This window comes from Anomaloglossus baeobatrachus, chromosome 5 (assembly GCF_048569485.1).
Source record: "Anomaloglossus baeobatrachus isolate aAnoBae1 chromosome 5, aAnoBae1.hap1, whole genome shotgun sequence".
NCBI classification, from domain to species: domain Eukaryota; kingdom Metazoa; phylum Chordata; class Amphibia; order Anura; family Aromobatidae; genus Anomaloglossus; species Anomaloglossus baeobatrachus.
This window is the reverse complement of record NC_134357.1, coordinates 577659820-577676272: the sequence shown is the minus strand read 5'-3', so window position 1 is coordinate 577676272 and position 16453 is coordinate 577659820. Positions and strand designations below refer to the sequence as shown.

At 47.0% G+C, this 16453-nt stretch overlaps 1 protein-coding gene across 1 annotated transcript in view; it reads left to right on the top strand.

Moving 5' to 3' along the window:
- Positions 1 to 9704, top strand: part of LOC142312442 (uncharacterized) — a 208219-nt gene extending 198515 nt beyond the window's left edge. The window contains 1 exon segment of the mRNA XM_075351384.1: positions 8613 to 9704. Within this exon segment, the coding sequence (XP_075207499.1) occupies positions 8613 to 9685 (1073 nt within the window). The 3' untranslated portion in view covers positions 9686 to 9704.
- Positions 9705 to 16453: the final 6749 nt, after the last annotated feature.

The following is a 16453-nucleotide window of genomic DNA, read 5'->3' as shown; positions in this document are numbered from 1 at the left end:
ATTGTCTTCTCCTTCATGCCATATAAAGTCTACAGTAATTATATGACTGTACAGGATTCTTTATGATGTCACATCGTCATCTTCTCCCCATTCAGGTCCCTACAATATCGGCTCCTCTCAGTGGAGATCTTCTATACAAGAAAATTCTCCTGATTGCCCCATCAAGGATGGATATGGACAGGGACAAGATGGCGGAGAGGATATTACACCTCACCCTAGAGATCCTCTTCCGGCTTACTGGAGAGGTGAGAGATTCTGATGACGTCACATTACATCATTCTTATCTATGGGAATAAAGGCGGCGTGACATGCTACGATATGTCTGCCGATATGTCGTCGGGGTCACGGATTCTGTGACGCATATCCGGCAACGTTAGAGATATCGTAGCGTGTGACAGCTACGAACAAGTGTTAACGAGCAAAAATACTCACCTTATCGTTGCTCGTTGACACGTCGTTCATTTTCATAATGTCGTTCCTCCTTCTGTGCACCGGTTGTTCATCGTTCCCGGGGCAGCACACATCGCTCCTTGCGACACCGCGGAAACGATGAACTGCAGCTTACCTGTGTCCCGCCGGCAATGAGGAAGGGAGCAGGTGGGCGGAATGTTACATCCCGCTGATCTCCACCCATCCGCTTCTATTGGGCAGCCGCTGTGTGACGTCGCTGTGATGCCGAACGTCCCTCACCCTTCAGGAAGAGGATGTTCGCCGCCCACAGCGAGGTCGTGCGGGAGGTAAGTACATGTGACGGGAGTTAACGACTTTGTGCGCCACGGGCAACAAATTGCCTGTGACGCACAAATGATGGGGGCGGGTGCGATCGCATGATATATCGTCCCGTGTAAAGCAACCTTTACAGATGGACAGAACTGGAGAGGTGAGGACTCTGGAAATGTCTGTAGTGAGATTTATTACTGTGTCTCTCCATAACCAGGATTACACAGTAGTGAAGAAGACCTCTAGTGAGCGCTGTCAGGCCCCTGTGTCTGAGGGATGGGGAAGACCCCTGAGCCCAATCACGAGACCTCCACCTCACCCCCCGATACATGAGGACATCAATGACCAGAAGATCCTAGAACTCACCTACAAGATGATTGAGCTGCTGACTGGAGAGGTGACACTGCTGGGAATGCTGGGACATTATACAGTAACGCTATGAAGGGATCGGGGGTGACGGTATCATTGTATGTGTCAGGTTCCTATAAGGTGTCAGGACGTCACCGTCTATTTCTCCATGGAGGAGTGGGAGTATTTAGAAGGACACAAAGATCTGTGCAAGGACGTCATGATGGAGGTTCCCCAGCCCCTCACATCACCAGGTAATAGACAGGACTAAATACACACGGCCTATAATTATCTGTATGTAAGGAATGAATTCAGTCCCTGTATGTGTCTCCTCCAGTTCTATCCAGTAAGAGGACAACACCAGAGAGATGTCCTCGTCCTCTTCCCCCACAGGACTGTAACCAAGAAGATCCCGATGTTCCTCAGGATGTGTTTCCTCCAGCTCTATCCAGTAAGAGATATCTACTCATGTACTTTCTGCACTAATTTTGTGTTTACATTTTTAGGCTTTCTGCTGTTTTTTTTCAGCTGTATTTTCTTTGCTTCTGCTTCTTCTGCTGTTTGTTTCTAGTCCCTTCTCTATGTTGTTATGAAGGCAACTCAAAGACCTGCAGAGGGTTCATAAATGCCGTTTCCCTTAAAATAAGCCCTAGTTACAGGCAGGTCCAGCGTTCGGAAGAGTCAAACTGTGCAATTTCTCAGGAATTCCACTTTCTTACGGACCTCATCAGTTGCATTCGGAAGTTGATTGTTTAAGCAGAGGTTTATCTAGGCTTTCCAGTACCCGGGGCAAGAATTCAGTTTGGCGCCCCCCCCACCAAGCAATTTGGGTGGTCGTCATGTGACCAATCACTCATATGTGATTTGCATACACAGTCATGTGGTAACGACTTTCTCTTAATAATTCTCTCAATGTTCAATGAGAAACGTATGAAGAAAAGCTAATTGTCACATGCAAGTATGAAAATCACTTATGAGTGGAGTGGCCATGTGCTGACAAGCGAGCAGAGCTGAATTGTGACAGTGGGTATATTACACGCTGTTAGAACTGAGGATACTACACTGCTTAATTTTGTAATTAAAGGGATTGTCCAGATTAGAGATGAAAATCTGCAGTGACTATTCGCGACTTCAGGCTTCTGAATTCTTACAATGCATGCTTTGCACACTTTTAGGATTCTGCGATGCCAGTGACGAGAGTGGACGATCATGTGAGCACAAGTATGAGATTTGTATACTTGTGGCCACATTCTGATTTGATGTGTCCGGCCTCAGTCAAACCATTTTCATTGAGCATGTCGGTTCAGCACGTGACCACATCCGTGTAAATCGCATACTTGCAGCTTCGTGACCTCCCTCTTTCACCACCGGCACCAGAGAATCCTGACAGCGTGCAGTGTGCACACTGTGAGAATTCTTAAGTCTGCAGTCACATAGAGTGACACACAGAGTGACTGCAGGCTCATCACAAACTTGGACAACCCCTTTAATGCTCCTAACATAAATAAAAACATAGTAACCCTTAACTTGACAGACGTCACAAGCCTTTATTAAAAAGATTGTCCACTACTTTAACACTGAAGGCCTTTCCTTAGGATAGGTCACCAATGTCTGATTGTTCAGGATCCGGCACCTGGCACCCCCGACAATCGCCTGTTCTAGTTGTCGTGCCGGTGGTGGCCAGAAGTGCTCAGTTCTGGATCTGCTCCATCTTCTGATAGTGGCACCAGATTCCCATTAAAATCAATGAGGCGGATGTGCAGTACCCGGCCGCGGACACTATCAGAGGACGAAGCAGATCCAGAAATAAACATTTGCGGCCACCTGCACCAAGAACAATTGATAAGCGGGGGTCCTATTGTGCTCCCATCAGAAGCAATGCGCAAGTGGCACCGAGGCCTAATGATGGGACACAGTCAGTATCACAAATAAACATTTACATTCAGGTACCTTTATAGAGGACGTTGTCTCTGAGTCGTTTCTTTCTATTCACCTTGTCCTGACGCCATGATGACTTTTCACATTCACATCTCGTCTCTGCAGATTTTCTCCGGTCTTCTGTAACACATCCCATAACGATGCCCCTGAAAATAGCAGAATAATTATAATACTTGTATTTAAAAATATCTGCCCTACACTGTGCCCCAGAATAAATAATGACCCCTCACAGTATTCTCTGCACAAAATATGACCCACACACTGTCCCTCTTATGGTACATGCCCCACACACTGCCCTCTCCTTTCCATACTACTCTTCACACTGTGCTCTCACTGTGTCACCCTATACTGCCCAGTCTTTATACTGTGCCCTCTCATCCCACCCCCTCCTCGCTATGGCTTCACACTGTCCTCCAATTCTGCCCTCTCTCCATACCACCCCCTCCACTACCCAGTCTATATTCTGTGCCCCCTCACATTTTTCTCAATCCTTAGTGTCTAGTCACTACCTCCTGTGTGTCCATATACTTTTCCCCTCACTCCCATCCTGCCCACTTGCTCCTCATACCATGTCACTCTTTATTATGTGTCCTCAAAATTTCTTTCCCATTTGCTCCCCATACCATGTCTGTATACATCAACCCTCCCTCTCCCCATACATCACCCTGCATCCTCCCTCTCCCTATACATCACCCTGCATCCTCCCTCTCCCCATACATCACCCTGCATCCTCCCCATACATCACCCTGCATCCTCCCTCTCCCCATACATCACCCTGCATCCTCCCCCTCCCCATACATCACCCTGCATCCTCCCCCTCCCCATACATCACCCTGCATCCTCCCCCTCCCCATACATCACCCTGCATCCTCCCCCTCCCCATACATCACCCTGCATCCTCCCCCTCCCCATACATCACCCTGCATCCTCCCCCTCCCCATACATCACCCTGCATCCTCCCCCTCCCCATACATCACCCTGCATCCTCCCCCTCCCCATACATCACCCTGCATCCTCCCCCTCCCCATACATCACCCTGCATCCTCCCCCTCCCCATAAATCACCCTGCATCCTCCCCCTCTATCGCCCCTCATCATTTCTCTCCCCATAATCACCCCTCATCATTTCTCTCCCCATAATCACCCCTCATCATTTCTCTCCCCATATTGTGTCCAAAGATGTTTCCATCCCCCATCCTCTCTTTCCACCATACTGTGTCCAAAGATAGTATCCTCTCACCCCTACTGTGTCTAGATACTGCTCCCTTCCCATCATCACTCCTCCATGCTGTGTCTTTAGATACTGCCCCCTCCCCATCATCACTCCTCCATGCTGTGTCTTTAGATACTGCCCCCTCCCCATCATCACTCCTCCATGCTGTGTCTTTAGATACTGCCCCCTCCCCATCATCACTCCTCCATGCTGTGTGTGTAGATACTCCCCTACCCCCCCTCTATACCCTCATACTGTGTCCACTAATAGTTCCCTCTCCCCACCCTCTGCCCCCCCCCATTCCGTGTGCATAGCTACCTCCCCCTCACCCCATAATGTTCCTTCTTCGCGTCTTCAGCTCCACACTGGAGCACTAAACAGCGCTTTCTGCCGCCTCCGCGCTGTGGCCATGACTTCCGGGTCAGCAGTGTGATCAGCTGACCAGATCACATGACCGCCGTCGCTCTGACCCGGAAGTCAGCACCGGCATCACCGCTCCAATTGTCCTCGCGTCTGACAGATGCAAGGACAATTGATTAGTGGGAGCCGCGCGCTGCAGATTCTATGAGTGCGGCTGTCAGCGTGACAGCCGCGCTCAGAGAGTGGCGGCTCCCACTGCAGAGCGGCAACCGCAGCCTCCGGGGAGACTTTACACTGCCGCATCAGGCAGCCCGACAGCGCCCCCTCACAGCTGCGCCCGGGGCACATGCCTCGCCAGCCCCCCCTAGATATGGCCCTGGTTTAAGGACCTTTGATGAAGTCATATGACGTGATGTAACCAAAGGTCTCTTAATTGCAGGAATCTAAAAGAACTGAACAGGACACAGGCTGGCATGCCGGACTCTTATTAGGGGAAAGAGAGTGCAAACTGGGCAATTTAACAGGGCCCCCATTCTCCTAGCGGCCCCAGTGTTTATATATCGATTATAGGACTGCTTAAGAACCTTTTTGACATCAAAAAAGTTACAGCCGCACACTGAAATACCAAATTTTTAAAACTACCAAAAAATATCTAATAAAATTATTGCTGTAGAGAATGTGAACTACTGGCAAACTACCCTGGAAGGATTGGAGACACCTAAAGAAGGACATTTGACACCTAGACCTTGATTCTTCAAAGCAATAATGCCAGAATTCTGTCAGAAATCACTTTTCAATCAATTTTTTTGTGCAACAGAGTTGTGAAAAAAGATAGTGTGACTAAATCCTCATGGCGCACTGTGCTGACATCACTCGCATGTCCTTCAGCTCCCAGCAGTACAAGCAGACATGGCCTCGCCACCGCGAAGAAGCTGACGTGACTGTGATCGGAGGAGGCCTAATGGGTGTCAGGATAGCGCAGGTAGCTGTAGCAAATGGAAACACTTTTGTTTTAGTGGACCAGACTGATGGCATCTTGAAAAAGTCTGCAAAAAGTATTGAAGACAGCTTGAAAAGGGTCACTAAGAAGATGTTTGCAGACAAGCCTGAGGCTGCTGCACAGTTCATCAGCAAAACACTCTCAAACTACATCCCAAGCACAGACCCAGCGGCCATGGTGCACAGCAATGATCTGGTGGTGGAAGCCATAATAGAAAACATGGAAGTGGAAAAACGCACTAATCAAGACACTGGACAAATTTGCACCAGAACACACCATATTTGCCAGCAACACATTCTTATTGGCAATAACTGACATGGCCAACTCCACAACTATGCAGGATCGGTTTGCAGGGCTGCATTTCTTTATTCCAATACCAATGATGAAGCTGGTGGAGGTCATTAAAACACCAATGACTAGCCAAACGACTTCTGACTCTCTCATGGACTTCAGTAAAACCGTAGGAAAGATGCCTGTGTCATGTAAGGACACCCCAGGATTCATTGTTAACCGTCTTCTGGTACCATACCTAATGGAATTCGTGCATCTTCATGAAAGAGGTCATGCATCTAAAGCCTGCTTTACATGTTACGATTAAGCATAAGATATCGTATGCGATCGTAACCGCCCCCATCGTATGTGCGGCACGTTCAATTTGTTGAATGCGTCGTACAATTTTTTCTCCCATCACACGTACTTACCCTTCCATACGACCTCGATGTGGGCGGCAAACGTCCACTTCCTGGAGTGGGAGGGACGTTCGGCGTCACATCGACGTCACGCGGCAGCCGGCCAATAGAAGCGGAGGGGCGGAGATGAGCGGGACGTAAACATCCCGCCCACCTCCTTCCTTCCGCATTGCCGGCAAGAGCCGCGGGACGCAGGTAAGATCTGTTCATCGTTCCCGCGGTGTCACACACAGCGATGTGTGCTGCCTCGGGAACATTGAACAACCTCACGTTCAATTTTTAGGAATTGAACGAGGTGCGTGCGATGAACGTTTTAACGTTCAATCGCAATCGCACGGAGGTATCACACGCTACATTGTAACTTATAATGCCGGATGTGCGTCACTTACGACGTGACCCCGCCGACACATCGTAAAATATATTGTAGCGTGTAAAGCCCGCTTAAGGAAGACATGGATGTTGCAATGAAATTGGAAGCCCGTTACCCAATGGGTCCTTTTGAGCTTTTGGTTTAAGTTGGTCTTGATATTAGTAAAGACATGATTGATGGTTGGTACCAGATAGAACCTGAAAATCCCCTTTTTGTCTCCAGTGAATTGCACAATAAGCTTGGAAAGAAGACCGGGGAAGGATTTTATAAAGACAGATGGTTGGCCTGGCTGCACTGCAGAGATATATTTTCATAGTCTCTTGTTTGCTTTGATTACGATGACCGTTGTTTTTTTTTACATTGCACGGTTTTCTCAGCACTTATTAAAACTCTAGCGCCTTACAGTCATGATTCTCTATTTCATCAACATCCTTTTGTTTCGCTGATTCCATACATTGATACGTCATAGCCATTCTACAGTCAATAATAAATGAATGTACAAAAAATAAATTGTGCAACTTTTGGAGGTTTCACGCCAATTTTAACCAGCTTTGCCAAATTGGACAGAGCTTGGCCAGAAGAAGGGTGTGATGCCACCGCTTCTCTAATTCATAACAAACTGCGACGTTCCCTATACCAGAAATCTCACACCAGTCCCTGAAGTCATTTGTCAGTGTATATCGCTGGTCTTGATGAATTGGAGCCCTAATGTTTATCTGCACAGACAGCAAGACCCTGCTACCTACTTTGGTTACAAAGCCTAAGGATAGGCCATCAATGTTAGTCCCGGACAAGCCCATTAAATATTTGGCATCTGTCTCTATTTTATTTTCGTCTTAGAAAAAAACCTTTTTGAAATTGTCTATGTTGTGGATCAATGTCACAACGAGATGCTTGCAGGCATCGCCAACTGTCATGGCAGCATCAGGATCTGTGGAAATTACAGATTCTGGCACTCTGCTTGCTAACATCTCTGATGTCTGTGAGCAACGCAGGGAGATGCAGGTGTCGAACCACATAATTAGTAAGACTAGCAAGAGTTATACTCTACTGGGCTCCTTGTTAATGTCTTTGATCACATGCTGTAGTGGAGTCAGTATCATTTGCTCCCCTTCTGTATATGCTGGCTGGACTATTCCATTAATGCCAGCTATAGTTTACCTAAACAGGTGTGGTGAGGTGTTGTGATACAAACTATTGGTTGTTGTGCATTATTGCTGTGAGCAGTTGTGGTATTAACCTTTGTTGTCTTTTTGTTTCTGCCTTCCTGCTCTTACTTTTCTCCTTGGTCTCTCACTGTTTATTTCTGTGAGTTTGCAGTGTGTCTGAATTTTGGTTTTCCTGTCGGTCTTAATCTGTATTTCCATCATACTCCTGCCCCTTCCTTCCACGTTCAGGGGTAATCCAGAGGTTAGGGATAGCCTAAGGTCTCCTAGCATGAGGGAAAGTATAGCAGCCCCCTGTCCCTCATTATTCTACAGTCACATTGCGACATTTAATCAGATTATTTACTGTAGCACATTCCAGAGAACTGGTGCTAGGAATGGGAGATCCGAATTAACAAAGATGTAACTCTTAGATCTCGAAATTGGAAAACAGATTCAGAATAATTTGTTTCCTAATTTAATTTCTTATGTTATAGTTTAAAAAAATAAATCTACTTTCAAAATTATATCATAAAAAATAATAACATTGTGTTTATTTTTAGCCGATGACTATATCAGGAGTTCAGATGGAAATCTAATATCTTCAGAATTTAAAACAGATGATGAAAGTGTCACACATGATACATATGAAGAGCATGCTGCTGTCCCAGATATACCTCCAGTCCTTCCTTGGAAAGCGCTATCATCTGATCTTTTCAAACAAGTCCAAAATTCCAATTTATCACAGAATTGTAAGCAAAATAAAAGTTACAGAAGGCATGTGGAACGTGAAAAGGCTCCTACAAGGGAGAAGCCATTTTCATGTTCAGAGTGTGGGAAATGTTTTATTCGGAAATCAGACCTTGTTAGACATCAGAAAATTCACACAGGGGAGAAGCCATTTTCATGTTCAGAGTGTGGGAAATGTTTTAGTCAGAAAATATCCCTTGTTACACATCAGAAACTTCACACAGGGGAGAAGCCATTTTCATGTTCAGAATGTGGGAAATGTTTTAATTGGAAATCACAACTTCTTGAGCATCAAAGTTGTCACACCGGGGAGAAGCCATTTTCATGTTCAGAGTGTGGGAAATGTTTTAATAGGAAATCAGGTCTTGTTTGGCATCAAAGATCTCACACGGGGGAGAAACCATTTTCATGTTCAGAGTGTGGGAAATGTTTTATTCAGAAATCGGACCTTGTTAGACATCAAAAAAATCACACAGGGGAGAAGCCATTTTTATGTTCAGAGTGTGGGAAATGTTTTATTCAGAAATCACACCTTGTTAGACATCAGAAACATCACACAGGGGAGAAGCCATTTTCATGTTCAGAGTGTGGGAAATGTTTTATTCACAAAATAAGCCTTATTAAACATCAGACAATTCACACATTGGAGAAGCCATTTTCATGTTCAGAATGTGGGAAATGTTTTAATTGGAAATCACAACTTCTTAAGCATCAAAGATGTCACACCGAGGAGAAGCCATTTTCATGTTCAGAGTGTGGGAAATGTTTTATTTGGAAATCAGACCTTGTTAGACATCAAAAAAATCACACAGGGGAGAAGCCATTTTCATGTTCAGAGTGTGGGAAATGTTTTATTCACAAAATAAGCTTTATTAAACATCAGAAAATTCACACAGGGGAGAAACCATTTTCATGTTCAGAGTGTGGGAAATGTTTTATTCAGAAATCACACCTCGTTAGACATCAAAAAAATCACACAGGGGAGAAGCCATTTTCATGTTCAGAGTGTGGGAAATGTTTTATTCAGAAATCACACCTTGTTGTTCATCAAAGATATCACACAGGGGAGAAGCCATTTTCATGCCCAGAATGTGGTAAATGTTTTACTAAGAAATCAGGTCTTGTTTACCATCAAAAATATCACACAAAATAAACCATTTTTATGTTCTGAAGGTGGAAAATGTTATTCTCAGAAATCAGATCTAGTTAAACATGTGAAGAAGCCGCACAGGGAAGGAACCTTTTTCATGTTGTGTATAATTGAAATGTATAACTGGTAAATCAAGTCTTTGCGACCATCAGAAAACCAACAGAGAGGAGCAGCCATTCTTGCTTTCAGAATTTGGCAAATGTTTTTTTCATTAATCAGGTCCTGTTGTCAGATGAGTCACACAAGAGAAGCCATCATAATGTACCATAATTCAAAGAGTTTATCCAAAACTCGGCTACAATTGATCAAGTAAGAATTGGTGAGGGAAAGAAAAATGTTCTCTCTTTTTAAACTTATCATATTTTTCGGACCATAAGACACACCTAGGTTTTGAAGGAGAAAAATAGGGAAAAAGATTGAAGGAAAAATGTGGTCATGACACACTGTTCTGGGGGAATCTGCTGCTGACACTGTTACAGGGGTAATATCCCGTAGTTTCTAGTGCAATGTGTTTGATGACTTTCCCTTTAAATAGTGCTTATCACAAATCTGTGGCTGCCTTTATTATTTACTTAAACAGTGAAGAGCCGCAGATTAGTGAATTTTTTAAATATAATCCAGTACCAAAACTTTTGGAAGTGTCCCTAATGTCCCCGAAAAGGAACTTCCAGGTTGTGAGATCCCACAACCCTCAGTGATCACTGATAGCGTGACCTCTACGACCCCAGCTGCGGCATCCTTCTTAAGCAGTTCAGTAAAACCTTAAAAAAGTAAGTGACCACGCTGGATTAGTTGAGAGAGCAATTTCTCATGCTTAAAGCAGCTGCATAGATTTGTGGGATCCCGCTCTGCATACTAAGATCCCACAAAATGAAAATTCGAGCTCCACTTTGCTAGTAAGTTGGGTATTTCGAGAGCCTTTATGAACATTTGAGAAAGGTTTTGATACTAGATTATATTTAGATAATTCACTAATCTCAATTTACCCACTGCTTTATTTACTAAAAGCGCAGCCCCAGATTGGAGATAGGAACTCTGAAGTACAGTCATATGAAAAAGGTTGGGCACCCCTATTAATGTTAACCTTTTTTCTTTAATAACAATTTGGGTTTTTGCAACAGCTATTTTTAGTTTCATATATCTAATAACTGATGGACTGAGTAATATTTCTGGATTGAAATGAGGTTTATTGTACTAACAGAACATGTGCAATCCGAATTTAAACAAAATTTGACCGGTGCAAAAGTATGGGCACCCTTATCAATTTCTTGTTTTGAACACTCCTAACTACTTTTTACTGACTTACTAAAGCACTAAATTGGTTTTGTAACCTCATTGAGCTTTGAACTTCATAGGCAGGTGTATCCAATCATGAGAAAAGGTATTTAAGGTGGCCACTTGCAAGTTGTTCTCCTATTTGAATCTCCTATGAAGAGTGGCATCATGGGCTCCTCAAAAAAACTCTCAAATGATCTGAAAACAAAGATTATTCAACATAGTTGTTCAGGGGAAGGATACAAAAAGTTGTCTCAGAGATTTAAACTGTCAGTTTCCACTGTGAGGAACATAGTAAGGAAATGGAAGAACACAGGTACAGTTCTTGTTAAGCCCAGAAGTGGCAGGCCAAGAAAAATATCAGAAAGGCAGAGAAGAATGGTGAGAACAGTCAAGGACAATCCACAGATCACCTCCAAAGACCTGTGGCATCATCTTGCTGCAGATGGTGTCAATGTGCATCTGTCAACAATATAGCGCACTTTGCACAAGGAGAAGCTGTATGGGAGAGTGATGCAAAAGAAGCCATTTCTGCAAGCACGCCACAAACAGAGTCGCCTGAGGTATGCAAAAGCACATTTGGACAAGCCAGTTACATTTTGCAAGAAGGTCCTGTGGACTGATGAAACAAAGATTGAGTTGTTTGGTCATACAAAAAGGCATTATGCATGGAGGCAAAAAAACACGGCATTCCAAGAAAAGCACTTGCTACCCACAGTAAAATTTGCTGGAGGTTCCATCATGCTTTGGGGCTGTGTGGCCAATGCCGGCCCCCTGGGAATCTTGTTAAAGTTGAGGGACGCATGGATTCAACTCAGTATCAGCAGATTCTTGACAATAATGTGCAAGAATCAGTGACGAAGTTGAAGTTACGCAGGGGATGGATATTTCAGCAAGACAATGATCCAAAACACCGCTCTAAATCTACTCAGGCATTCATGCAGAGGAACAATTACAATGTTCTGGAATGACCATCCCAGTCCCCAGACTTGAAAATCATGGAAAATCTGTGGGATGCTTTGAAGCGTGCTGTCCATGCTCGGCGACCATCAAACTTAACTGAACTGGAATTGTTTTGTAAACAGGAATGGTCAAATATACTTTCATCCAGGAACTCATTAAAAGCTACAGGAAGCGACTAGAGGCTGTGATTTTTGCAAAAGGAGGATCTACAAAACATTAATGTCACTTTTATGTTGAGGTGCCCATACTTTTGCACCGGTCAAATTTTGCTTAAATGCGGATTGCACATTTTCTGTTAGTACAATAAACCTCATTTCAATCCAGAAATATTACTCAGTCTATCATTTATTAGATATATGAAACTGAAATAGCTGCTGCAAAAACCCAAGTTATTATAAAGAAAAATGGTTAACATTAATAGGGGTGCCCAAACTTTTTCATATGACTGTATATCACATTGTATATAATTGCATTTCAAAACTTGTATATTCTTCATGCCTGTCTTTCTCTATTGTTTAGATGTGATGATTTTTCCTCAGAACCTCTGGAGTTGAGGCAGAGCTGTAGGCATTTGTTACGTCCGGGTGGTGGAAACACTGGACCATACACCGGGTTCCCCTGGTGAGGCAGCCAGACCGGTCACCCCGCCAGAGGGCCTTGATGCACGGCAGCCGAAGCACTATTGGTAGCAAGACAGTCCGTATGAGAGCTGGAAAGTAGATGTCGCTGGGAACACAGAGTTCTAGACGATAGTCCGGGTGACGAGGCTCAGGGTCGGAGGCCGGGTTGTAGGATCAGGCGGAATCCGGAACCTGCTGAGTGAGAGGACGGGTCACCAAACGGAGCCAGGGACTGGAGACTGGCGAAGCTGAAGAGGTGGTGGAACATCCGCCAAAGTCACCGTCAGGAGTACTGGCGCGGACGTGGTCAGGACCGGCTGGCGTGGCAGGACAGGCTCTGCGAGACAGACAGGGGTTAATACTGGACACAGCAATACGGGGACCTGAACTCCTAGCTTACTAAACATGTAGAACAGGCCCCGCCCACCAGGAAAGAGAATCCTAATATACCCTGTACCTGTCTATGCAATTTCCTGTTTCTAGGTGCTGGCCCTTTAAGAGAGGGTCAATGACCGTGCGCGCGCCCTAATGCGCATGCGCGAGGCCCGTGTGCCAGAAGCCAGTACAGGGAGCGGTGCAGAGGAAGCAGGAGTGCCCGGCTGTGAGTCCCGCGTCGCAGAGGGGCGCCGGGAGCGGGGAGCAGGACACATGGAGGGTGCAGGCGAGGAAGAGGAAGCCGGGACCGGAGCGGTGAGAAGGGAACGCCGTCGGGAACCGGAGAGCGGGGCACGGGAACCGGGGACCGGGCCACGGGGACCGGAGAGCGTGACAGTACCCCCTCCCCCACGCCCACCTCCCTGCAACCGGGACAGGAAGGCACGTATCAGAGAAGTGCCAACATTCGCCCGGGGCTCCCAGGACCTATCCTCGGGACCATAACCCGCCCAGTCCACCAGGAAGAATTGGCGACCTCGCACGGTCTTCATGGCCACGATATCCCTTACCGCATAGATATCGTCGTCAGCGATGGGAGGAGGAGAAGTACCGAGACCAGCGGAGAAGGGACCAAGGACAACAGGCTTGAGCAAGGAGACATGGAAGGAGTTGGGTATCCGCATCGTGGCCGAGAGCTGCAGCTTGTAGGAGACAGCGTTAATCTTGCTGATGACTTTAAACGGCCCGATGTAACGAGGACCCAACTTGTACGATGGTAACTTCAGTCGGACATATTTAGATGCAAGCCAGACCAGATCACCTGGGGAAAAACACGGGGGAGCCAGGCGCCTCTTGTCCGCATGTCTCGTCATCTGCAAGGAAGCACGCTCTAGGGAAGTCTTGACTGAGTTCCATATAGCTGAGAAGTCCCGGACCAGGGCATCTGCAGCGGGGACATCTGAAGCCGAGGATACTGGCAACGGGACAGAAGGCTGAAGTCCGTAAACGACCTGGAAGGGAGAGCTGGAGGTGGACTCGCTGATGTGCTGGTTACGGGAGAATTCAGCCCAAGGAAGGAGCGTGGACCAATCGTCGTGATGGATGTTGACGTAGTGGCGCAGGAAGGAGGTCAGGATCTGATTGACCCGTTCCACTTGGCCATTCGACTGATGGTGGTAGGCCGAAGAAAAGTCCAAGGTTACTCTCAGATGTTTGCAGAGAGCCCTCCAGAAGCACGAGGTAAACTGAGTTCCTCTGTCGGACACAATGTGTGTAGGAAAGCCATGCAATCGGAATATGTGTTGTATGAAGGAGTCAGCGAGCTCCTGGGCAGAGGCTAGCCCGGCCATGGGAACAAAGTGAGCCATCTTTGAGAAACGGTCCACCACAACCCATATGACCGTGTGTCCGGGGGACAAGGGTAAGTCCGTAATAAAGTCCATTGCAATGTGTTGCCACGGAACGGAAGGAATGGGCAGAGGCAGAAGACGTCCATATGGCAGGTGCTTGGGTGTCTTGTTCCGGGCACAAGATGGACAGGCTGAGACGAAGGTTGCGACGTCTTTACGGAGGGACAGCCACCAATAGTGACGGACAATCGTACTCCAAGTCTTCTTCTGACCAGCATGGCCGGCGATTTTTGAGGCATGACCCCAGTGTAGGACTCTTTGTTTGTCAGTATTTGAAACAGAGGTTTTCCCAGGGGGAATCTGAGCCAGAGTGACAGAAGCCAGCGGAATAACTTTACTGGGGCTGATGATGGGCTGGAACGTCTCCTCCTCCTGCTCTACGGGCACGGAGGACCTAGACAAGGCGTCTGCCCACACGTTCTTATCCGCGGGCCGAAAATGGAGTTGGAAATCAAATCGAGCAAAAAACAAGGACCAGCGGGCTTGTCGCGGGTTCAGTCTTTGGGCTGACCGTAGGTACTCCAGATTCTTGTGGTCCGTGTAGATGATCACAGGGTATACTGCTCCCTCCAGGAGGTAGCGGCATTCCTCCAAGGTCAGCTTGATGGTCAGTAGCTCTCGATCACCGATGGTGTAGTTGCGTTTGGGTGCCGAGAAGCTCTTGGAGAAGAATCCGCAAGTGACCATCATCCCGGTGGAGGATTTCTGCATTAACACTGCCCCGGCCCCTGAGGAGGAGGCATCCACCTCCAAGGTGAACTGTCGGTTCAATTCAGGGCGATGGAGAACCAGGGAAGAAGCAAACGCCTGTTTTAAAGAGCAGAACGCGGCATCGGCCGCAGGTGGCCAGTCCTTAAGATTAGCTCCCTTCTTAGTCAAGGCAGAGAGAGGCGCAGTCAGGGCAGAGAAGTGCGGGATGAATTGACGATAATAGTTTGCAAAGCCGAGGAAGCGTTGGATGGCCTTCAGTCCGGAAGGAGGAGGCCAGTTGAGGATGGAAGACACTTTCTCTGGGTCCATCTGCAGGCCAGTATCAGAGATTACATAACCCAGGAAGGGAAGAGACGACTTTTCAAAAACGCACTTCTCGTACTTGGCGTACAGGCGGTTCTCTCTAAGCCTTTGGAGTACTAGCTGCACGTTCTCTCTGTGGGTCTGTAGGTCCGGAGAGAAGACCAGGACGTCGTCCAGATACACCACGACACAGACATAGAGGAGGTCTCTGAACACGTCGTTCACCAGTTCCTGAAAGACTGCCGGAGCATTACACAGACCAAAGGGCATGACACAATACTCGTAGTGCCCATCCCGAGTGTTGAATGCGGTCTTCCATTCGTCTCCAGAGCGAATGCGAACCAGGTTATAGGCCCCACGGAGATCCAACTTGGTGAATACACGAGCTCCTCGGAGCCGATCGAATAGTTCAGGGATGAGTGGCAAAGGGTATTTATTTTTCACGGTGATCTGGTTTAATCCCCTGTAGTCAATGCAGGGGCGCAGATCACCTTCCTTCTTCTTGACGAAGAAAAACCCTGCTCCGGCAGGGGACGAAGATCTCCGAATGAACCCCTTTGCCAGGCTCTCGGTGATATAGGCAGACATGGCCCGTGTTTCAGCAGGGGACAAGGGGTATATCCTTCCTCTAAGAGGCGTAGTTCCCGGCAGTAAGTCTATGGCACAGTCGTAGGGACGATGAGGCGGTAGTATCTCTGACTCCTTTTTATCAAACACGTCCGTGAAGGACCAGTAGGCGGAAGGCAGTCCTGGTAGGGACTCTGGAACCGGAGGTCGTCGGATTGGCTGTATGGATTTCAGGCATCTCTCTTGACACGAGGAGCCCCATCGGGTAATTTCACCTGTACTCCAGCTGACCGACGGTTCGTGTGCCCGTAACCATGGAAGTCCCAGCAGGATCTGATGAGACATGCGCGGGAGGACGTAGAAGGTGACCTTCTCGGTGTGCAGGGCACCGATCCGTAATTCCATAGGCCTGGTGATCAACGAGACGGTGTCAGAGAGGGGTCTCCCATCTACAGAGGCGATCACCAGCGGTTTTTCTAGTGGGAGAACAGGCACCTGGTACTTATCCACCGTAGCCTGCTGGATGAAGTTGCCTGCTGCTCCGGAAT